Here is a 24,718-nt window from a genome sequence, read left to right as displayed (position 1 = left end):
TGTGTGGTACTACACTTAAGGTGGTAGAAAATGAAAAAGACCTGGGAGTAATTGTGCAGGCAAATATGAAGTTTTCTGAGCAATGCAGACAGGCTGCCAGGGCAAGTCATGGGGTTTTGTCAATGATATATAGGAATTTTGCTAGCAGGGAAAAGGAGGTGATTATCCCTCTGTATTAGGCAATGGTCAGGCCACGGCTTGAGTACTGCGTACAGGTCTGGAGGCCTCATTTTAGGAAGGATGTAGATTTACTTGAGCGTGTACAGAGAAGGGCAACAAGATTGGTGAGGGGAATGAAGGGATCCTCTTACCAAGAGAGGCTTAAGTTCTGCAAATTGCAGTGGCTGGAGACTAGGCACCTGCGCGGTGATCTGATTGAGGTGTATAAGGTCTTGAATGGGTCGAGCACGCTGAATTCTGATGGGTTCCTTCCACTTGTTCAGATTACGAATCTAAGTGGGCATAAATTCAAATTAAGAAAAGACAGATGTAGAATAGATGTGCGGAAATTTTCCTTTAGCCAGCGGGTGCTTAATTGCTGGAACAAACTTCCATCTGTCGTTGTGGAAGTTGATAGGTTGAATAAATTTAAGGAGGAACTGGACAGGTATTTGGAGGGAATGGTGTGATTTTTTTTTTTTTTGGCTGATGCTGCATAAGCTCATACATTTGCTTTCTTGCATCACATGCCACTACTACTACTACTACTACTACTACTACTACTACTGTATACAGGTCTGGAGGCCTCATTTCAAGGAGGATGTAGAGCTGCTGGAACGATTACAGAGAGGGGCATCAAGGTTAATGAACAGAATGAAGGGTTGCTCTTACAAATAAAGACTTAAATTTTGCAAATTACAGTGTCTGGAGACTAGGCACCGGCGAGGTGATCTGATAGAGGTGTACAAAGCCTTGAATGGTTTGAGCATGCTCAATGCTGATGGAATACAGTTTTTTTTTTTTTTTTTTTTTTGCTGATGCTGCATAAGCTTGCTTTCTTGCATCATATGCCTCTACTAATGCTAATGCTATAACGCTAATTAGTACTAAAAATATGTAAGAAATATCAGTGTTTAAACAAACAAAAATTGGAAAAAAAAGAAAAAAAACTCTCAGATTTGCCAGCAAACAGTAAACAAATTTATCTGCAAAAAGATCTAAACCTTATCAAGCACTTCTCATTCATTTCACAAATATACATGGTCTCAGTTCCAACCCTCAATGATGTCCATTTCCACTTACAGTCTGTCAAGCCCAACTTACTTTTTCTGATAGAATCCCAATTATTTGATTCGACCACCGCTCATCTTATTTGTCCTAATTATTCGCTGTACAATTCGTTTCGCTTAAAAGGTGGTACTTTTGCATGTGTCCACCTTGATGTTCCGTATCAGACTTTATTTGGAATCTCTTCTCTTTGATCTTCTATGACTTAAAATCTGTCTACCTCTGTCGAATTCATTTGTTGCCTCTATTATTTTCCTAACTCCATTAATCACTGGGAACTCTTTGGTGTTCCCTCCTAGAAACTTGACTTTCTCTAGTCCAACTTTCCTAACAGTGAGGTAATTTTCCTTGGTGATTTTAATGTTCACAACTCCAGCTGGCTTCTGTTTTCTAGTCACAAGTACCCAGCGGATCGAGATGCTGAGGCTTTTGCAATTATTAATGGCCAAATTGTTCATTTACCTACAAGAATACCAGACAGATCTAACCACGCAGCTAACAAGCATGATCTTTTTCTCACAAACAACCCTTCTAAGTACACCGTCAAGGTGATTGGTCTTATAGGCAACTTAGATCACAACTTGATGGTTTCTCCAATGGAGCTTTTCTCTTGCGGCCATTCTCAACCTCATGGTTGGCATTACAAGAATGCAAAATGGGGTGATCTGCAAGATTTCTTTTCCTTGGTCGGATAGGCTGCCGTAGCCAAGCACGCAGGTTTATAAGTACACGTGCCTCGAAGGGGACTCTGTAGCCAGAGGGAAGGAGCAGCAACAGTGCGTAGCACAAACTTCTTGATTAGACCGGGGTTCGAGCTCGTCACCACCAAATACGGAGGATGCGGAAAGGTCAGGGAATGACCACCGCATATCCCGGAGCAATATGACCTTAGTTGCTAATGCTCCTAAAAACCAAATAACAAACAAACAACAACAAACACATGCCTTGAGTGACCTGGGTTCAAGCCCATGACTGCTCAATATGGTGCTGTTTCTTGTATTATCTTTACCTTGTGAACTACTCTGACCATGTGGTCATCCCTGAGTATAAACAGAAATTTATTTATTACTGTTTCAAGTCTTCTGATGTCAACATTTGCTCAAGTCATGTCAGAGAAATTATGCTTATAGGGATGGAATACTTTATTCCACTCTCCACCTTAAAATCTCATCCTTTTATCTAAACCTTGATTTTTCCAATAAATGTGCTAAGACTCTTCAAGATAATAATGCTGCATATCACAATTGGCTTGTATCCAAATATTCATTTCATTTTCTGCCTACACCAAAGCTCGCAACAATTGTAAAGCAATTATTAATCAGTCCAAATTAGATTTTAATCAGGCTAAGAATAGGAAACTTGCTTCTTTCCTTAATGGTAGTCGAACATTCTGGTCTCTTGCCAAAGCTATTGGCCACAACTTTTGCTCATCCCTGTTCCCACCCTGTTCAGTGGCAATAGAGCCATCCATCAAAACAAATTGCTCTATTGCCACTTCAGCCAAATATAAAGCTGACCTGCTAGCATCCTATTTTTCTTCCAACTCGTGCATTGATCTTGGTAAACCAGCTCCAACCATTCCTAGTACACTCCATTCAGTGCCTCCTGTGGTCTTCCATCAAAAGGATGTCAGAAGAATTTTGAACAATCTCGGTGCTAAGAAAGCTCCAGGTCCTGATGGTATTTCTCCACTTGTTCTCAAAACTGTCTCCTGTTCTGTGTTGCCTTTTTTTCACTTTCTTATTCAAAAGGTGTTTTCTCTTCTGCTTGGAAATTTGTTCATATCCAGCCAGTTCCAAGGGTAACAAATCCCTTCCATCCAATTATTGTCCCATTGCACTTACTTATACTCTTTCTAAAGTAATGGAGAAATCAATTAACTGCCAACTCTTAAACTATCTAGAAACCTTCCATCTGATCAATGATCTCCAGTATGAGTTCTGTCAGTGTCGATCCAGTAATGATATTCTGAGGCGCCTCCGTAGCCAGGTGGGAAGGAGCAGCAGTGCGTAGCACACGCTTCTTGATTAGACCGGGGTTCAAGCCCGTCACCACCAAATACGGAGGATGCGGAAAGGTCAGGGAATGACCACCGCATATCCCGGAGTAATATGGCCTTAGTTGCTAATGCTCCTAAAAACCAAATAACAAACAACAAAACAACAATGATATTCTGGCTTATGTTACACATCTATGGACAAATTCAATGGGAATGTTTGTTGAAACTGAACCAATTACTCTTGACATGTCAAAGGCTTTTGATTGAGTTTGGCATAAAGGTCTTCCAAATAAGCTTCCATCTTATGGTTTGCCAACTGTTTTTTGTAATTGGGTAGTTTTCTCTGTGACTACCCACTGAGGGTAATGGTAGACAGCACTCTGTCTTCTAACTTCTCCATTAATGCAGGTGTTCCCCAAGCTTCAGTTCTTTTGCCCACTTTTTTCCTCTTTTATATTAATGACTGTCTTCCATTGACCAGAAATCCTATCCATAGTTTTGCTGATGATGGCACATTGATTCCACCTTCCAGGTGGAATCAATGTGTCATCAAGTTTGACAAACCTTGCTCTGTACAAACAGCTTCAACTTCTCGATTATCCACTACCAATTCCTTAAATGCTGATCTCCAGATAATTCTCCAGCTTGGCAAAGATAATTTATTTATTTATTTTTTTTTATGCAAAAAGGATTCTTCTGCTCCTATGTTTATCTTCGATGACACTCTGATTTCTAAACTAGATCGTATATCTCTGTTAGGGATTACCCCTGACTTCTAATCTCTCTTGTTATAAGCACATTACAAATATTGCCTCCTCTTCATCTAAAAAAATGGTTTTCCCTTTTGCTCTCAGCATTACTTTTCTTCCAAACAGCTGTTCACTCTGTACAAATCACAACTCCATCCTACCATAGAATATTGTTCCCACATCTGGGGTGATGCCCCGAAATCTCTCTCAGCTTCTATATTCCATTCAAAAGAGGGCAGTTAGGTTAATTAATGACTCATCTCTAACAAAGTCTCTCCACTTTCTCTCTCTCATTGATTTTCTGTTTCTCCTTGTATGCCTTTTCTATAGATACTATTCAGAAAAATGGTCTTCTATAATTCCCACTCTCTCTTCCAAACCAGTCCAGATACGTGCCAACCAGTCATCAACATCCTCTTACTATCCAACTTCAAACTTGCAGAAGAACTTTTTTTTCTTCTTAATTTATTCATTCAATGTTTAAATTAAGTCTTTGATACACATAAATTGATATTCATTATCAGAAAAAATACCAGGCAGTGTTATTGCCTATTATTCTTTCTGATAATGCTATTTATAATATTATTCTGAAAATTCTAATAAAAGAAAGTCAAATATTGGAAAGAAGCTTACACTACAATTAACCTGTAGTTGTATTAACTCTTAGCAAATTGCAAATAATATCATTGATAATAATAAATAACAATAGTAGGCGGAACTCCTTTTAATAATTCACTCCTGAACTACACCACTTCTGCCATTGGATGGTACAAAAAGTGTAATCTGCTATCATTGTTATTATATAAATCAGGAGTGGGCAACCTTTTTAAATGGCAGGCAAATAAAATGTTTGTGGGGTACATGTGAGCCAAATTTTTTTTTAGCTTTCCACGATTTTTAGGATTATTAAAATGGTGTATAATGAAAAAATTGTCAAACAGTTTTATATTATTTATTTTAATATTTATATATACTCGTACAATTAATTTTATTAATAAGAAAAAAACTAAATACAAATTCAAGATAAAATTACAAAAATACAGTTATAGTATACAATTATAAAAAAAATGAAATTGAAAATTATTATAATTTCAAAGATTTCATAAAACCTTGGTGCCTCCGTAGCCAGGTGGGAAGGAGCAGCAGTGCGTAGTACACGCTTCTTGATTAGACCGGGGTTCGAGCCCGTCACCACCAAATACGGAGGATGCGGAAAGGTCAGGGAATGACCACCACATATTCCCAGAGCAATATGGCCTTAGTTGCTAATGCTCCTAAAAACCAAACAACAACATAAAACCTTAATCTTAGATTTTCAATTATGCATTGCGATAGGATACAATAAATATCTTCATAAAAATGAAATGGTAATTCCTCTCCAAATTATTTACCTCTCCAAAATATCCATCGATTGTTCACTGACATTTGCCTTTGAAATGCATGATATGCTTGCACTTCAATCACATTTTGCAGAGCTGAGAGTCCGGTAACCACTACTGACTGAGTGCAAGTCTGTGCCCGCTTACCAGTGTTGCCAGAGGCTATGCTTGCTTACCATTTGGCAATGCTGCTGCTTACTCGAGTTGTGATATATTGGCACAAGTTCAAATGATTCATTAGATATGCATAGTCAAAATGTTAAAAACAATTTAATAACAGCAAATATAATAAAAATTACAAACATAATTTCATGATGCATATTCTTCGGTGGGCTGATTTTTTTATATATATTTTGAAAATTACCACAAGCTGGATTATGCACATTCATGGGCCTCGAGTTGGCACGTGGGCCAGAGTTTGCCCACCCCTGATTTAGATCATTCAGATAGCACAGTAGTTATAATCACCATCTTCCCACACCAGGAGGAAAACTTTGGTGATGCAAAGAATTTTTATGGGATTTTTTCACAGTGGGGCTTAGTTGGTGTCAGGTGAGGTTTACATGTTTTATCCATGAAACTCTTGATTAGATCAGGGTTTGAGCCCGTGAGCCACCAAATACGGAGGATGCGGAAAGGTCAGGGAATGACCACCGCATATACCCGGAGCAATATGGCCTTAGTGGCTAATGCTCCTAAAAAAAAACCAAACAACAAACAAACAACCATGAAACTATCACTCTTCAGTTCTACAAATTGCAGTGTCTCAAGACCAGGCACCTGTGGGGAGATCTGATTGAGGTGTTTAAAGTCTTGAATGGATTGAGTAAGCTGAATGTTAATGGTATTCTTCTACTTGCTGAGACTGCACACATGAGGGGGCATTAATTCAAGTTGAGGAAGGATGGTTACAGGATGCAACCACCTGCTGCCTTCAGCCAGCAGGTGGTTGATTGTTGGAACAGGCTTCCATCTGCTGTTGTGGAAGTGAATGGGTTGAATAAATTAAAGGGAAAACTAGAAAAATTCTTGGAGAGTGCAGATGTGTGAACTTTTTTTTTTGTAGACTGATGCTATATAAGCTTGCTTTCTTGCATCATTTGCCATTATTACTACTACTACATTAGACCCCCCAGAAACTCAGGTTTTTCATCCTGCAAATTGTCTGCAGAATACAAAATTACAGACAACTTGATATTTGTTATATTATCATTGTTGTTATTTTCATTATTATATGTGTATATTATGTCTATTATCAATTTATATATGTTATTCTCTTATATAAAACAACAGTAGAAGTCTCATAATTATACGGATGTTATTTGTATAATTTTCAGGAAGCGTTCTTAAAGGTCTCTTCATTCAATGCCATAGTTTACTGCTTTCAGAGAGAGGGAGTAGATGTTACTTCTTGTACTATCTATCAGGACCCTCGATCCCACCTTATTTTTCTTTGATTTGATATCTAATCATTTGTACTGCAGCATACTGGTCACTCAATAAAATAACTTGAGGGTATTTTTGTATCATTCTTGATTTCATTTTAATGCAAATGATTTATAAATCTGTTATTCCAGTAGAAATGAAAAATAAAAATAACAAAAAATATTCCTGATAATTATATTTAATCTTAACCTCAGTATGTGTGATATATTTTGGAGACAACTTGGACATAAACATTAGCTCTGTGCAACTGCCCTCATGGGTAACACAATTGATAGAATCACTGTTCTCCCCACACCAGGTTGAAAAGACTCAAGTTGAAATCCTGTTGATCATATATGAGGAATTTTTATAGGCCTTTTTCATAGCATTGCCAAGTTAGTTGGTTTTTCATCCAGCAAAGAGAAAATCCACCACAGAACATGCAATTTACAGATAGTATATACAGCACAATATGACCTTAGTCACTGATGCACCTAAAACTCTACATCAAACAAACTCTGCACCACCCTTTAATTTGTTAATATTAATTATTTTTCAGTGTGGCCATGTTGCCAATTTATACTTTCAATCCACAACTGCTAAGGTTCACTGAGGGAGTCAGTCTAGTGTATAATGCTTATAAATACCGTTTAGCCTGTCATCAAATTTCTTTTGATTTTGGCATCATTATGGTATGTTTCATCATGATGTTTGCCAGATCTGCTGTGTGTGTGTGTGTATCATGTCATCCTCCACAGACAAATAAGAGCTGTTAAAATATTATGCAGTGATATTCACAAATTACCTTTAATTTGAAATCATAATAAAAGATATATAATGCAAGATAGCAGTAATGTTGTTACTTAATGTAGTTTTCCATGAAAATCCATAGAAAACCTCTTAAACGTTTTTCCCTCTCTCCCTCCCCTTCTTTATATGACATCACATCTGTTGCAATTGATACTTGTACAAGAAAAAGTATGTTATGTTGCATGGCGAGTAGAAAGTATTAAAAAAATTATGGAGGAAGATTGCAGAAGAAAACTTGCTGAATGAAAAGGACAAGATGTGCTGTTTCTGATGTGGAAGCACATGGTGCATAAGCTCCCACAGTCATGCCATTTTGAAACTCTATGATGTCTGTACTGTGCCCCACAACTGTTACTTTATCTCTTTGACTTGCATGACCAGATGCATATTAAAACGGCACTTCTGTAGCCAGGTGGGCAGGAGCGGCAGTTCGTGACCACCAAATATGGAGGATGCAGAAAGGTCAGGGAATGACCACCGCATATCCCTGGAGCAATATGGCCTTAGTTGCTAATGCTCCTAAAAACCAAATAATAACAACAGCATATTAAAACTGCTATAGCATATGAAGCTGTTCATCTTTTTATACTACAGCTATGCAGCATAGCCCATTACAGATGGGATGGTCACAATTTAGTGATCATATTCATTGTTCTTCATTAGTTTTGAAATATGTTTCTCATGCAGTAAACTGTTTTTTATTTCTTACTTCATTCATTTTTTACTATGGTTTAAAGCTGTAAAATAATTTGTGAATGCTGTGGTGCTCACAAGTTATCTCTACTGTCACTGAAGTATCATTATAATTATATGTAATTATTATATTAACAAGCAGGGATCAAATTTACATATAATTAATTGACCAACATACATAATTTATTCCTAAACTAGTGATCTTATTTATTATGCTGACATACCTAGTAAGGAAAAATTGACTCTTTTGTGCATCCTTCTAAACTTTCTTATCTGTTAAATTGCTGCTTAGAACTAGACAAGCGTATTCATATTTCAGTACTTAGTAATGGATGTAATCTCAAAATTTCATCAATAATTTTTGGGGACCTCCTGTTTCTTTTCATGTAAAATTTAAGAAACAGTAGCATATGGTAAAAAAAAAGTACCTTTGATTAAGATTCATATTCAAGAGTGATAATTTGATGTCTGAAATATATGCTGTGATTAATTTCTTATTTCATTTTTGTTTAGGTTTTATTTAAATTTTAGAATTTTATTCTAATGAGTATAAAATGATTTTTTTTTTCATATCCATTATGCCTAAGAAAAATAACTCTTCTGTGGCAAGTATATGGATATAATTATGCACCCAAAATAATTTTGCATATGAAATTTGTGTAGTCCCAATAATTGTCTTTTTCATTATTTAGGATGTGTCGTATTCACAATTTTTAGCCCCCACTCCTCAGTACCGCCGTTGTAAATCTTATGGACCAGACCCAGATCAAGTTGCTCCTGCAAACTTTGTTGTCGGTTTCTCCTTAGATTCAGCAACTGTACCACGTGCAAATGTACCAACTATACCCATTACTCCTCCTTCAAATGGTGAAAAAGGTATGTACTTAAGTTTTTTCAGCATTTTTTTTTTTTTTTTTTTTGGAAAACACCAAATATCATTGTTTTCAACTTTCTTCAGCTTTTTAGAGAATAAAATGGTGTAAAATAGATCTCACTTAGTTTGTTAAATATGTGCTGTAGGTATGTACCAACTGTGAGTGAAATAAAACATTAACCACTGCAAAACAGGAACTTGTATTATACAATAGATTTCACTACTACTTTTTTGTAATGAAAAATGTTTGATTACTGTATGAAAGCAACCTTGGATGCAGAGAGCTATCTGAGCATCCAAGGTGCTTGTATATGAATATTCAAGATACACAGAATAATTAATCTGTTTTATTCAAATTCTACCTGTCCATCTGAATAAATGAGAATTTTTTTAGAATTTAAATTTTTTAAGTTCTAAATGGATTGGTACAGAAAGCCATGATACCTTGGAGTGAGGGGGAAGAGAAACGTTTCATGATAAAAGCGCTACGTTCACAGGAGAGACTGCTTCTCAAGGGATGGGATACACTTAAATAGAAAGGGTGCAAGAATATTTGCTGATGCTATCGAGGCAGAGTTAGGTGGGTTGGAAAACTGCTAACTTGGGGGGATACATGGACTGATAGATTAACAGTAGCCACTGGCAGAGGTGAAAGTGATTCTTGCACTGCTTCTATTGAAATGCAATTGAGCAGCAACCTGGAAAGCAAGGCAATGGGGATTTCCAGGACTGCTGGGAGTCATAGTGGAACAATTTTGTTATTTGTTTGTTTGTTATTTGGTTTTTAGGAGCATTAGCAACTAAGGCCATATTGCTACGGGATATGCAGTGGTCATTCTCTGACCTTTCCGCATCCTCGGTATTTGGTTGTGACGGGCTCAAGCCCCGGTCTAATCAAGAAGCGTGTGCTACGCACTGCTGCTCCTTCCCACCTGGCAACGGAGGTGCCTAGTGGAACAAGTAAATATATGGGCTGTGTTAGGGTAACTAAGGGTAGAAACAGGTGCATGTACACCAATGCTAGGAGTATAGTTAATAAATTCGATGAGCTTGAAGTGCAAGTCAAGACATCAAAGGCAGATATTGTTGGAATATCAGAGACTTGGTGTCACACAGACATAAGCAGTGCAGAATTGGAATTTGGGGAGTACAATGTGTACAGAAAGGATAGACAGGACAGGAAGGCAGGAGGTGATTATGCTGGTAGTTAAGAAACACATAAATTCTAAGGAAGTGCATCCAATTGATGTTGGTGGACAATGCAATGTTGAGTCTATTTGGTGTGACATAAGCATTGGGAAATGAAAAATTAGAGTAGGTGTGTATTATAGGCCTAATGAATCTGAAGAGTATAATCAGCAATTGTGCAGAGAAATAGAGTGGGCCAGTAAATCAGAGTGTCCTATAATGAGGATTTTAATTTCCCAGATATTGACTAGAATTTGTGGGTTGGTCACTCACGCACTAGCAAGGCTTTTGTGGATTTATTGGATGATTCTTTTCTACAGCAGCATGTTCGGGAGGCAACTAGAGGGAGTAATACTCTTGATCTGATTATCAGTAGTGATTCTTCATACATTAAGAATCTGCAGATAAAGGAACCACTCAGTGGCAGTGATCACAGTGTACTGAAGTGGGATTTACTCAAAGAGGTAACTACCATCAGGGGTAAAGGGAAGGGTTATTCCTTTCGTAAAGATGACTACGGTGGTCTGAGACAGTATTTAAATTCTATATGGTGGGACCAACTGATGATGTTACCAACAGCAAATTCAAAATGGGAAGCATTCAAAGAAATAATCTTGGAAGCTACTAGGCTTTTCATACTAACCAAGAAATATTGTTCAAGATTTAGGCCTGAATGGATGTCAGATGAACTAATTGGACATGTGGCAGAGAAGAAAAATGCATGGGATACATATAAATTGACAGGTGACACAGAAGCCCTATGATAGATATAAGCTGGTCTGTAACTAAGTTACAAAGGAGATTCGGCAGGCAAAGGCAGATTACGAGAAATCTTTGGCAAAGAAAAACAGCAGAGTTCTTTACTTATGTAAACTCTAGAAGCAAGGGGACGAATCAGATTGGTCCACTTGATATGGATGGTTCAACTGTTGATGATCCTGCTCAGGTAGCTAACAAACTAAATGAATATTTTGCATCTACATTCACACATGAGGAGTTTTTCAGGGAGGGGAATGCCAGAGATGTATTAAACTCTGGCAGTAAGCTAGATAATTTTGTAATAACTGAGAGTAAAGTGGAGGAGAAATTGTTGAAGATAAACATAAGAAAGGCACATGAGATGGATGGAACTATCCAGTTATATTAATGGAAGTAGCAGAGGAAGTTAGCAAACCCTTGGCCATAATTATGAGAGCTTTCCTAGACTCAGGGGAGGTACCCATGGACTGGAAATGTGCAAATGTGACCCCAATTCACAAGGGAGGATCAAAGGGAGACACAGGTAATTACAGACCTGTTAGTTTAACTTCTGTTCCAGGGAAATTAATGGAAGCACTGGTTAAAGAAGCATTGGAGGATCATCTAGACAAGACTTCAGTTATAGCTCAGACACAGCATGGGTTTGTTAAGGGGAAGTTTATTGGATACTATGATGTAGTCAAAAAAGCAACTGGATGCAAAGAATAATTTTGATATCATATATTTGGATCTTAGAAAGGCTTTTGTTACTGTTGCACATGAAGAACTGCTGCACAAATTGTATCAGTGTGTCATTGGAGGCAAATTGCTGCTATGGATAAAGGGATGGTTGAGAGGGAGAAGATAGAGTGGTAATCAATGAACATTGCTCTTCATAGACTAATGTTATTAGTGGAGTGCATCAGGGTTCAGTGTTGGGTCCATTGTTGTTGTTTTTTTTTTTTTTTTTTTAGTTGTTGGCTTATCGGCTTCTGTGGCCATAATGCACCTCCCAAGGTTTTTTCGCACTACTCTAATCCAAGCCCTAGGCGGAATTTGAACCCGCGACCTTTGGGTGACCAGGCAGGCACTTTACCCACCTGGCTAGCCCGGTCAGCATTGTTGTTTTCTGTATTCATTAATGATAGATGGTATATGACAGGCTTAATGTCGAAGTGTGCAGATGATACGAAGGTCAGCAGGATTGTTAATGACACTAATGACAGTACTCTGCTGCAACAGGATCTGAAAAATTTGAGCTCATGTGCTGAGGGGTAGCAATTGGGAAGTTTAACATTGACAAATGTAAAGTACTGCATATGGGAAGCAGTAACCCCAGAGTAATGTATCAACTGTGGTAGAGAGTGAAAAGGACCTCGGGGTAATTGTGCAGGCAGATATGAAGTTTTCTGAGCATTGCAGACAGTCTGCAAGAGTAGCTCATGGTGTCTTGTCAATGATATACAGGAATTTTTCTAGCAAGGATAAGGAGGTGATTATCCCCTTGTATAAGGCAATGGTCAGGCCACACCTTGAGTACTGTATACAGGTCTGGAGGCCTCATTTTAAGAACAATGTAGAGCTGTTGAAATGCATACAGAGAAGGGCAACAAGATTAATGAATAGAACAAAGGGTTGCTCTTTCGAAGAAAATCTTAACTTTTGCAAATTACAGTGTCTGGAGACTAGGCACCTGCGAGGTGATCTGATTGAGGTGTATAAGATCTTGAATGGATTAAGCAAGCTCAATGCTGATGGGATTCTTCCTCTTGCTCAGATTACAAACCTGAGGGGGCACAGATTCAAACTGAGGAAAGTCAGTTGTAGAATAGATGTGCGGAAGTTTGCCTTTAGCCAGCGTTAGTCGATTGCTGGAACAAACTTCCATCTGTTGTTTTGGAAGTTGATAGCTTAAATAAATTCAAGGCAGAACTAGACAAACATTTGGATTGAATGGATCAGGGAAATGGGAAGAGGTTTTTTTGGCTGCTGCTGTATAAGCTTGCTTTCTTGCATCATGTGCCTATACTAATGCTAATGTCTGCAAATTGCATGTGTTGTGTGGTTAATTTGCTGTTTGCTGGAAAAAAACCTGAGTTTTCGGTATTAAAAAACCGTGCTACCCTCACCTGAAACTGACTAACTCAGCCACGTTGTGAAAAAGACTCATATAAATTCCTCTTGTTATTGATGGGATTAGAACTCTGGTCTGGGGTACCAACTGTGCTACCCATGAGGGCAATAATTTAGGTCAACAACCTTGTAGATAACAGTATCACCTCTAATGAGAGCATAAGCCCAGCCCAAATGTTGGTCTCTATGACTGGAGGGCGCCTCCGTAGCCAGGTGGGAAGGAGCAGCAGTGCGTAGCACACGCTTCTTGATTAGACCGGGGTTCGAGCCCGTCACCACCAAATACGGAGGATGCGGAAAGGTCAAGGGAATGACCACCGCATATCCCGGAGCAATATGGCCTTAGTTGCTAATGCTCCTAAAAACCAAATAGCAAACTATGACTGGAGAAACCTAAGTTTCTCCAAGAGAGAAATTGAACACAGAAATGTGAACAGTTTTCAAAATATCATGCTAAATGCAAGTAAATGTAAATTATTCTTTGGCATTGATGAATTGTTTTATCCTTCAGGAATAGATTAGTGTTAATCATTTCAAGGAGTTTGGTGTTATCTTGCCACATGACCTTCATCCATCTTATCATATAAATATCATAGTTTCAAAGACTTTTCATTCAGTTGGTCATATTAAATGTACCACTATTTCACTAGTGAAGCTGCCAATTTGATTATTTTCCAACGGCTAATATTACTTGTCATATTTAAATCTGCCACTGCACTGCTTAGACTAGTTTATGATGAAAGCATGATTACTGTACATTGTGACACTGCCTTCACAATATACAGAACTTTACTAGTAATCCTACTTATAGCATGTATCCCAAGAACCAAGGTCTTTCTTTTAAGTAAAAAAAAAAAAAATATTTAACAACATATAGGAATTATCTATTATTCACTAGTATGCAGTTATCTGGTCCTCTTCCCAGAGATACTTATATTTCTCAAATTTTGTTAAATGAATTCAAATTAAGTTTCTTGGTTTCAGGAACCACTGAAGTTTATTCAAGGTTTTATGCATTTGATTTTGCCTACTTCTACTTAGTTGGCCTGACAGTCTGTGTTGCTGCTACTTCATTTGCAATTTATTTCATAATTTTATTGATTCTCCTGCTAATGTTTCATGACACATTCTTCTTGTAAATTTCCAATTTCCATTTTGTTATTTGTTCTCCTTACCTCTTCGTGAACTATCTCCTACATTGAGTCTTTTATTTTATTCTTGTGGAGATTTAACAAACTTTTCCAAGTTTGTTAAATCTGGCTTTCTATACACAAGGTTCCATACTAATACATGCACTAACTTGGAATAGTCTCCCCCTTATCTCTAAACTAATTAAAGCAAAATTTAACCCCTGGCATGGTGCTGTGAAGGGTATTGTAGGATCGTGGTACCTGTGTGTACCGGTAAACTTTATAATAAAGATCTTATTTATTTATTTATCCTTGTACTGTACTCTGTAACGCACTCATCCATCTGGAACAATATTGGAATTTGCATCCCCTAAAAAAATACTAGGTTAAACTTTGTCTCCTTTATATTAGGATAAAATTCCTGAACAATCATGATCCTGTTCTCTTCTCAACAGATAAATGATACTCAAAAATGCACTTAGCATCATATATTGTACACATATATAGGATGTCAGTAAAGTCACTATGCACTTTTATAAGTGACTTGTATCCGTATAAAACTTTCATTTAAAATGTAATATAGGAGAATAAATATTTATTTTACAAACTTTATGAAAGGTGTTTACCCATTATTTCAAACGTGCCCTCAAGCTATTTCAGAATCCTTGTAGCCGACTGGGATAGCCAGGTGGGTAAAGTGCTTGCCTGGCAACCCAAAGGTAAGGTGTAAGGTATATTGATGTCATGCGGCACCAGGGGTTTCCCCCATCTCCACATTGCTTTCATTGTGGGTGTACCAGTTTGCTGGGAATGCCAGAGATTTAAAAGTGTGTGGGTATTGTACATGTGTAATGTCGTGTGGCGTTGTTCATCTGGTCATTTAGCCGCCGGGACCCTGTTGGAGCCCAACGTTGCCCCACCTTCGTCCCGTGGAGGCAGACCAGGAACCCAGTAGACTTAGTTACTCTGGCAGGTTCTGCCGCTTAGTTTCCTGAGATTTCGGCGGCTAGGACCTTAAAAAAAAAAAAAAAAAAAAAAAAAAAAAATCATAATATGTATGTATATGCACATGTATATACTCATTTCACTTGTCTGCATACACCATATGTTGTATGCCTATACACACCACTGGGGGGTTTGATATTACATAGATGGATAGGCCGAGACTGGGCGAAGATTATTTTGAGTGTTGCTAAATTTAGTGTGTGGGGCGTTCGCATTGTATATAGAGATAGAGTAGGAGGGGAGACAGAAGACTGGGGGGTAAAGATAGAAATATGGGAGCGATAGAGAAGATGCCCCCAGTTGGTCAGTGAGGCATGCCCATGCCTCACCAGAGAGGAAAGGGGGGGGGGGTTCGGCGAGGGGACACAAGGAGTCTCCGCCCCGCCATGGTAGGTTTGGAAAGGAATCAAGTCAGGTGCTCAATTCTGGTCCCCAACAAGTCTTGATGGCAGTGAAGCTGCATGGTTCAGGTCCATGTGGGCTTTTGCAGATTCAGGGTTCAGTCAGTCACAGAGTTGTAGGCCATATCCTTTTATTCTCATTGGAGGTATGGAATTTGTTGTGGGAATAGTAGCTTGTCCCATTTAGTTTCCAGTTGTGTTGTTATTTGCTTGTTGGGCTAGTGTGGCTCGGCGTCTGTTAAACAGTTTCTGTGCAAATTCGGTGAATGCCATGTATGGTCCTTTATCGTCCAGAATGAATTGCTCCTGATCCTTGGGCGAATGTTGTAGTCTTGTCACCAGCTGGCAGCGGATGTCGTCGTATTGGTGGCAGTCATACATTTGATGCGACCAAGTTTCTGGAATGCCACAAGTGCAGTTTGGATTTTCAATTATTCCCAGAGTTGTTAGTTTGCCGTTTAAGGCACCATGTCCTGTGAGTAGGTACGTCACAAACAGACCAGGTGCGTACCAGGTTGGTAATTTAGGTTGGAATCTCTGTATATTTGGAAAGAATTTATTTGTTATCTGACCTTTAATGGAGACATCCCATTGTGCCTGCCACGCCTGCAGCAAGTGAGTCTGGAGTCTTCTTTTTTCCGCAATGCAGTTATTTCCTGGATCTCCGTTGAAGTCAAGGTGTGTACAAGCATTGCCTTTAGCGAGCTCATGGAGGATGCCTCTTCTCACCACCTCTAGGTCTAAGGGGAGGGTTCCTGCGATGACTTGCAGAGCGTGTGTGCTCACTGTGCTGCAGGCACGAGTAGCAGTGAGTAGCATGATTCTATGTATGGAATCAAGTATTCTTAGGTTTGCAGCTGTGCTGGCCTTTTTGTACCAGGCACCAGCTGCATATGTTGCGATTGGTAAGAAGGCTGCTTTATAATAAAACATCATCGTTCTCTGTTTCAATCCCCAGTCTCTTTGGGCAATTCTGTTTATTAAGGCAGTGCAGTTTCTTATTTTTCTTCTTACGTAGTTTAGGTGCGATTTGAAGGATAAGCGGGTATCCAAGATGACGCCCAAATATTTGAGCTCTGTGCTGAGCCTTATTGTTCTAGTGCCAATTTTAATTTGGGGTGGTCTGTGGATGTTCAGTGTTCCCTTTAAGATTATGGAGTTGGTCTTCGTCGGTGAGATTTGTAGTAAATGGTGTGTGGCCCAGTCTTAGAGAATTTGCACAGCGCGGTTTGCCAGTATTTCCAGTTGTGCCCTGGAATTAGCTTCTATTGTTAAGATGAGGTCGTCCACGAAGGCTTGTGAACGGACCCTTTCAGATCCTTGTTTAGAAACTGGTCCATCAGGAGGTTCCACATTGTTGGTCCAAGTACTGACCCGTGGACACCCTCTATATATTTTTCTTTCTATTTCTTTGTAGGGAGCTTTTATCTTGATTGCTCTGTCGGTGAGATAGCTTTTAAGCACATTGAAGAGGTTGCCAGGAACCCCTGCCTCCCGGAGCCGACCCAGGACGCTCGGCCACCATAGGGTGTCGAACGCCCCAGCAAAATCAATTGAGATAGCTAGCACGTATTTTTTCTCAGATTCTTGTGCTTGGGCAATTAGGCTTTGGAGTGCATCTACTGTGGATCGACCTGGTTTGAATCCGTACTGGTTTGGTGAAGATAGGTTTGCCTGTTGGTAGTGGTGATTTATTCTGGATAACAGTAGCCTTTCAAAAAGTTTACTTAGTACTGTGAGTAGTGTGATCGGTCTGTAGGAAGATGGCTGTTCTGGTGGTTTGTTTGGATTCTTAATTATTAGTTTAACATTGGCCATTTTCCAATCTTGCGGGTATGCTCCCACTGTGAGGCATAGGTTAAAGAGCTGGAGCAAGAGTTCCGGTTCTATTTCTACGACTTTTTTGATTATTTCCGGCTCCAGGAGGTCTGGACCTGGGCATTTTTTCGCTGCTATATGTGAAGCCGCCAGGATGAGCTCATCCGTAGTGAATCGCGGTTCTGCATTATCTGTTCTGTACTTATCATTTTCCCTACAAGTCTGGATCTGCTCCTCTGTTTGTGGGTCTTTGTGGGGATGAAAGGTGACATCTAATATATTGTTTATTGATGCCTCCCAGGAACAGGTTTCTTCTCAAAGGTCACGGGTTCGATTGCCGCCTCGGGCTTGGATTAAAGTAAGATGCAAAAAGTTTGGGAGGTGCATTATGGCCACAGAAGCCGATGCGCCAACAACTAACAAAAAAAAAAAAAAAAAAAAAAAAAAAGAATCCTTGTAAACATGCAAAAGTGGTAAATTTTCACATTTATTATCTCTTGAAAAAATATGGGACCAGTTATCCACCACTTGATCTACCTGCTACAGTACACATGCTGTTTGTTGAGGTATACATGGTAACTTTATGGACAACTGAAGTAATTAGATTTTATTATTTTCGTCCAAGCATTCTGTTTGTTAAACTATATCTCTTTCGTAATCAAATTAAATCTTTATTGTATACACAAATTTTTAGTACATACCAATTTACAAATCCTATTATGGCTAAGCCAGAAATTAGAGCCAAACATCTTAGGAAACTCTCCAAAGTGATTCTCTTCTTGCATAATAATACTTCCTTCCACAGTGCTATAGTAATCATGTAAACAATCAATAATTTAGATTATGGATTGTTGTTACACCCATCCTGTTTTCCAGATATGACCCCTTCAGATTACCAACTGTTTCCTGCACTGAATAAACATTTGAAAGGATGATACTTTAGACAAATAATGATGTTATTCATGCAATTGAGGGGTCTTGGTTAGAGGACCAAGAGAATGGGTTATATGTAAAGGATTGGGAAAATATGAAGGAAAATTGCATCAAGAAATGACTGTGTTAAATACAAGTTGATTCATTTTCAGATGACTTCATTCTTTCTGTGATAGGCCACAAACTTTTAAAATTAATTTTGGTGTTAATTATGTTTTTTACTTAACACTAAAAATTGATTTATATTAGCATTATATATTTCATTCCATCTTTTTATATCATTGATTTCATTGCTCATTTCAGAGAAAGTAGTTTCCAGAGTGCTACTTTATTTTTACTGATTACTTTATTGCCATTTTGTAATCTTCCAACTCTCCAAGTAAAAACATTGCTTCCAATCTTTTTATAAAAAAATTTGAATGGCAGTTCCAAACTATATTGCAGTCTATTTCTCATAGCTCTCAACTCTCTTGTTTACAATGGCGAATTCATCTTTTTGACTCTCTCTCTCTCTCTCTCTCTCTCTCTCTCTCTCTCTCTCTCTCTCTCTCCCCCCCCCCCATCTGGCCATGGCCATTATGACACTGTTTTTTCCTTCTTTTTGTAATTGCATATCTTTTCCTCTTTTTTTCTTTTCACAGACAAATAATAAAACTATGTTAAAAATCTGAATTTTTTTTAAAATCTGCAAATGTTTATTTTCATTAATGAATATGGCCATAATAAATGCCTGAGAATAGTTGTTCCTATAATTGTTCAGTTAGTCATTAAAAAAATACATATATTTTGTTTGTCATTTCCAATGCAATGCATATGATATAGCCCAGGGATGATACCCTCTGTCAGCTTTAAAAAAGCATTAAAGATTAATAAAAGAACTTAAAGTTGATTAAAAACTAATATCATTAAAGTTTTATTTTCAAAGAAAATAATAAATAAATGTATGAGGTGGCAACTCTTCTAACCCATGTTGAAATAGTCTAGAAATGTGAGCCAGAATACTTACCCTCCTCTGTCAATATTTAAAGGTGATCTTCCTTTTCAATCATAATTATAAATGACCAATTATAGATGAGTACAGAGACATACGTCATACACTGAGTGATCACTGAATTATGACCATCTACTTAATACTTCGTAGGTTAGAGGACCTACGAAGTATTAACTTCCTTTTGCACTCAGTACAGCTGCTATCTGACATGGCATTGATTCATCAAGATGTCGGAAGCGTTTGGGAGGTGGGGCCAACCAAGCTGTGTGTAATGCGGTCAGCAATGCAGGTATGGAGGTGATTGGTGTATCCAGACACCTGATGTGCCTTTCCACAGTGTCCTACAAGTGCTCTATGGTATTGATATCGGGGGAGTTCGGAGGCCAATCGATATGCTGGAAGTCAGAACTGTGTTTCTCAAACCATTCCTGCAGATCAAGTGCCCGATGGCTCGGTGCATTGTCATCTTGGAAGACACCATTGCCATTCGGGAAAAAGTGTAACATAGTGGAGTGTACACAGTCAGCAAATAGTTGACAATAGTGGAGACCACTGATATGTTGTTCCACATGCACCAGGGGGTCCAAGTTCCTGCCAGTGAAACATGCCCCATACAGCTGCCTCCACTGGCCTGCACTTTTGATACCATGCATGATGGATCAAGAGCCTCATGTTGTTGACGCCAAATCCGTACACTACCATCAACCTTTCGCTGACCTTTGCAGTTTTGCCGTCAGGTCGTTGTTTGACCATTTTGATGCCAGTCCTGGTACACTTTAACTACGGTGGCTCTCAAACACCCCACCAGTTCAGCCGTTTGGGAAATCGAGGCACCAGCTCGTCGAGCACCCACAATCTGCCCTTTATCAAAGTCTGATAAATCCTTCCTTTTATCCATCACGCTCGGAATTTTACTACTTACTGAACCACTGACACCTTATGTATGATACATAGGGCGACTAACTCTGCACTCTCGTATCTCATGGGCCACAGAAGCCGATGCGCCAACAACTACCAAATCAAAAAAAAAAAAAAAAAAAAATCGTATCTCATGGGGTCAACGAGTCGCATTCAGTTTTCATAGGGGTGTCATAATTCGGTGATCACTCAAAACAGGTGATTGATGATGAACTGATCAGCAGCATAGCACAACAATTTGCAGAAAACTTTGCTGTGTTTTGTACCTATGGTAAAAACAAGCGCTTAGTCAATTTAAAAAAAAAAAAAAAAAAAGTTGAGGTGATTTATGGGATGAAACAATCCAATGACGTGTTGTAAATTCAAATATTTAATACACTCGTAGTAAAAGTTCCATGACTTTATAAATAAATATGGTAAGTTGTGGACTTAGTTTGACAGCAACTGACTTTATTTTGTGAATTCTTATGACAAAAGCATGTTTCATTGTGGCAGGCAAAACTGTTTTTTGCCTGTTTTGGCCAACAAATCTGTTTGTATTTTTTTTTGTTGTTGTTTTTTTGTTTTTTTTTATTCCTGCTTGCAGTTGCAGTTACCCAATCTCCAGTTTTTTGAAAGTCAGAAGTTGGCAACTATGGTTTCTCTTCTCATTCCCATGGGTTCTGTGGGGGCACAAATAAGTTGGGAGAATACAGCACTTAAGAATCTTTTTAATTTCCGTAAATCAGAGGGTTAATGTTTTGAACAATACTAAATAATGATTCTAAACTTTAAAGCCTTTTATCTGCTTTAAGAAAAAAAAATCTACTTGGGACTTATTTTATATCTACTATAGGCTTCTGTGTCGCCTAATAATGCATTCCATGCTTTTTATTCTCTGCCAGATGAGAGAAAAGTGGAAGAGAAATTGTTGAAGTTAAACATAAGAAAAGCACCTGAGATTAATGAGATCTATCCAGTTATGTTAAGCGAAACAGCAAAGGAAGTAAGCAAACCCTTAATCATAATTATGAGAGCATCCTTGGATTCAGTAGATGTCCCATGGACAGGAGATGTGCAAATAGATCCCCAATTCACAAAAGGGGACCAAAGGGTGACACAAGTAATTAAAGACCTGTTAGTTTAACTTCTGTTCCAAGGAAAGTGATGGAGTCCCTGGTTAAAGAAGTTATGCAGAATCATCTAGACTAGACTGCAGTTATACTTCAGATGCAGCATGGGTTTTTTTAAGGGGAAATCTTGTCTGACCAGGTTGATTGGATACTAAGATGTCGTTACAAAGGGACTGGATTCAAAATATAGTTTTGATATCATATACTTGGATTTCAAGAAAGCTTTTGATACTATTGAACATTAAAGACTGCTGTACAAATTGGAGCAGTGTGGCATTAAGGGCAAGTTGCTGCTATGGATAAAGAGATGGTTGAGTGGGAGAAGACATAGTGGTAATCTATGGGCACTGCTCTTCATGGACTAAGGTTATTAGTGGAGTCCTCCCAGGGTTCAATGTTTGGCCCATTGTTGTTTTTCTGTATTTATCAATGACTGATGAAGGCTTATCAGGCTTAATGTCCAAGTTTGCAGATGATACAAAGGTTGGCAGGATGGATAATGACAGTATGCTACTGCAACAGAATCTAGAAAAGTTAGACAAATGGGCTAAGAAATGGCAACTGAAGTTTAACATTGACAATTGCAAAGTACTGCATATGGGTAGCAGTAATTCCAGAGTAATGTACCAACTATGTGCTACATTACTCTGTGGTCATGGGAAATGAAAAAGACCTGGGGGTAATTGTACATCAGATATGAAGTTCTCTTTGCAGACAGGCTGCCAGAACAGCACTCATGGGGTTTTTGTCAATGATATATAGGAATTTTGCTAGCAGGGATGAGGAGGTGATTATCACTTTGTGTAAGGCAATGGTCAGACCACACTGAATACTGCATAGAGGTCTGGAGGCCTCATGTTAGGAAGGATGGAGAGCTGTGGAATGAGTACAGAGAAGGGCAACAAGATTGGTGAGGGGAACAAAGGGGGTGCTCTTACCAAGAAAGGCTTCAGTTCTGCAAATTGCAGTATCTGGAGACTAGGCACCTGTGAGGTGATCTGATTGAGATGTTTAAAGCTTTAGATGGTTTGAACAAGTTCAGTGCTGATGTGATTCTTCCTCTTGCTCATATTTCATATATGAGGGTGCATAAATTAAGTTGAGAAAGGATGGTTGCAGAACAAATGTGTGGAAGTTTTTTAGCCAGCAAGTGGTTGATTGTCAAAACAAACTTCCATCTGTTGTTGTGAAAGTTGATAGCTTAAATAAATTCAATGAAGCACTAAACAAACTATTGGAAGAAATGGATAGGTGAAATGGGGAGTGGTTTTTGTTTTTTTTGTTGGCTGATGCTGTATAATTTTGCTTTCTTGCATCATATGCTACTGCCAATGCTAATATTTTAGAATTAAGCAGAATGCCACCATTTATCAGCTAAGTTCTCTGAAAACATATTCCTTCTTTCCTGTATATTAACATGAAATGGAATGTAGAAATAATTAACTGATGTGCAAGCCAGTGAGAAATGGGCAAATAAAAATTGCTCTGTTAAAAATTGATTTTATAAAAATAAAATAAAAATTGCTCTGTTAAAAATTGATTTTATAAAAATAAAATAAAAATTGCTTTGTTAAAAATTGATTTCTCAATAAAAATTTGATTTCTTGTAATTCGTAGCCATTAGTCTGAATAAAATAAAATCAGATTTTTTGCTCTAGAGTACCAGAATGGAATCCAGTGTCTTGAATTAAAATTAGAACTTAACTGCAGTGAGATATAAAAAAAATTGATATAGTTTTTTTATTATTATTTTAAATGTTTTAAATGTAATAACCATAATTATCCTTAGTGGTTGCATTCGATTGGCATGAAGCTCATTCTCCATGCCACCATCCATGCCATACTAGTGGGCCAGGCTACAATCCTTACCTTCTAGATGATCCTGAATTGATTGCTGGAAAACATAGCACTGTCTTGGCATTTCCTTCTTATATTGTAAGTTTTTTGATGGATTTTTTTTTTTTTTTTTTCAGTATTGTAAATTTAATATAACAAATAATTTTTAATTATAAATGTTTCAATAAGGAGTATTTGAACCATTGTTTATATTATTTCTGTTATCATTTTTTAAAAGGCCAATGAAATTAGTACTGTGTAACTGAAAGTGTAGTATAGCTCAAAATTAGTTTTACATATTTTTGCGCTTATAGTTTGATGTAAGTGCTGTGCTATATTCTCCACCATCATATAACTTTTTTTATCATTGATAGTTTTACAGATAAATATTATCTATAAAACTGTATATATATGTCTGCAATAATATCTGATGAAGTGGAATAGTAAGAATGCCCATGAAATGTTAGATTCAGGTAATTGTACCTTTCAATTTATTTTCTACTTCAGGTACCTTACATGTGGATATTAGTCACAGTATTGGCATCAGCCTTCCATTGCTACTATAAACATTCTGCACATGAGTTTCATCCTGAATTTGAGAGTGCTTCCTGTATTCATTAGTTCTGTCCTTTAGTGATGTTGTATAGATTACATCTCATCTAATTAGCAACTAAAACTGCTGTCTATCTTTACTTTCACCTCTTTTATATCCTGCTAGTTTATCTCAAATTGATGTTGGAATCTTACTTTGCCTCTGATTACCTGCATTGATGATCTTAATAAATTTCCTCCTTCCCTATCAAACATGCTCTCTTTGGCTATTCAGTAACATGATCAGTCCTGGCATCAGACTGAAAGTCAAAAGGGACCTAACGACATTTCTCTAAACTGTAATGGCCCTTTTTAGAAGTCGAGAGTGAAATACAAACTTTATTCTTGTTGATAATTACAAGACATAAAATATGACTTAAAATAAAATAAACCCTGCCTGTATAGGAAGAGAATAATAGGAAAAGAAAGAAGATGCCAAAAACCAGCTTGACATTGTCTCATTGCAAATTTAGGGTTTCCAACAATGAATATCTATAATGAATGGGGTTTATCCCCCCCCCTCCCCACAGAAGCGAAAACTTTGGAACACCAGTGACATGACATGCTTTCTTCATATCAAGGAGGCATCATCTTGTTAGCATTCTGGAGTTTCATTTCTGGGGTCAGATCTTCCATTCTTTGGAAACCCTGATAAACCTGCAATAAGACATACCATTTCTCAGGTTTCTGGCATCTACCTTCTTTTCCTATTATTCTCTTCCTATATAGACAGACTTTATTTTACTAAAGTCACATTTCCTGTGTGGG

General features: G+C 37.9%; 1 protein-coding gene across 1 annotated transcript in view; it reads left to right on the top strand.

Annotated features, from left to right (window-relative positions):
- LOC150086619 (CDK5 and ABL1 enzyme substrate 2-like) overlaps positions 1-24,718 on the top strand; it is a 142,471-nt gene that overhangs the window by 77,997 nt on the left and 39,756 nt on the right. The window contains exons 6-7 of the mRNA XM_090372205.1: positions 8,975-9,158; positions 23,313-23,458. Coding sequence (XP_090228331.1) covers positions 8,975-9,158; positions 23,313-23,458 — 330 coding nt within the window. The remainder of the gene's footprint in view (positions 1-8,974; positions 9,159-23,312; positions 23,459-24,718) is intronic.

This window comes from Mastigoproctus giganteus, chromosome 4 (assembly GCF_048544385.1).
Source record: "Mastigoproctus giganteus isolate SK-2022 chromosome 4, ASM4854438v1, whole genome shotgun sequence".
Classification (NCBI taxonomy): domain Eukaryota; kingdom Metazoa; phylum Arthropoda; class Arachnida; order Uropygi; family Thelyphonidae; genus Mastigoproctus; species Mastigoproctus giganteus.
Note: the sequence above shows the minus strand (reverse complement) of the source record. Positions and strands in the feature narration are given on the sequence as shown.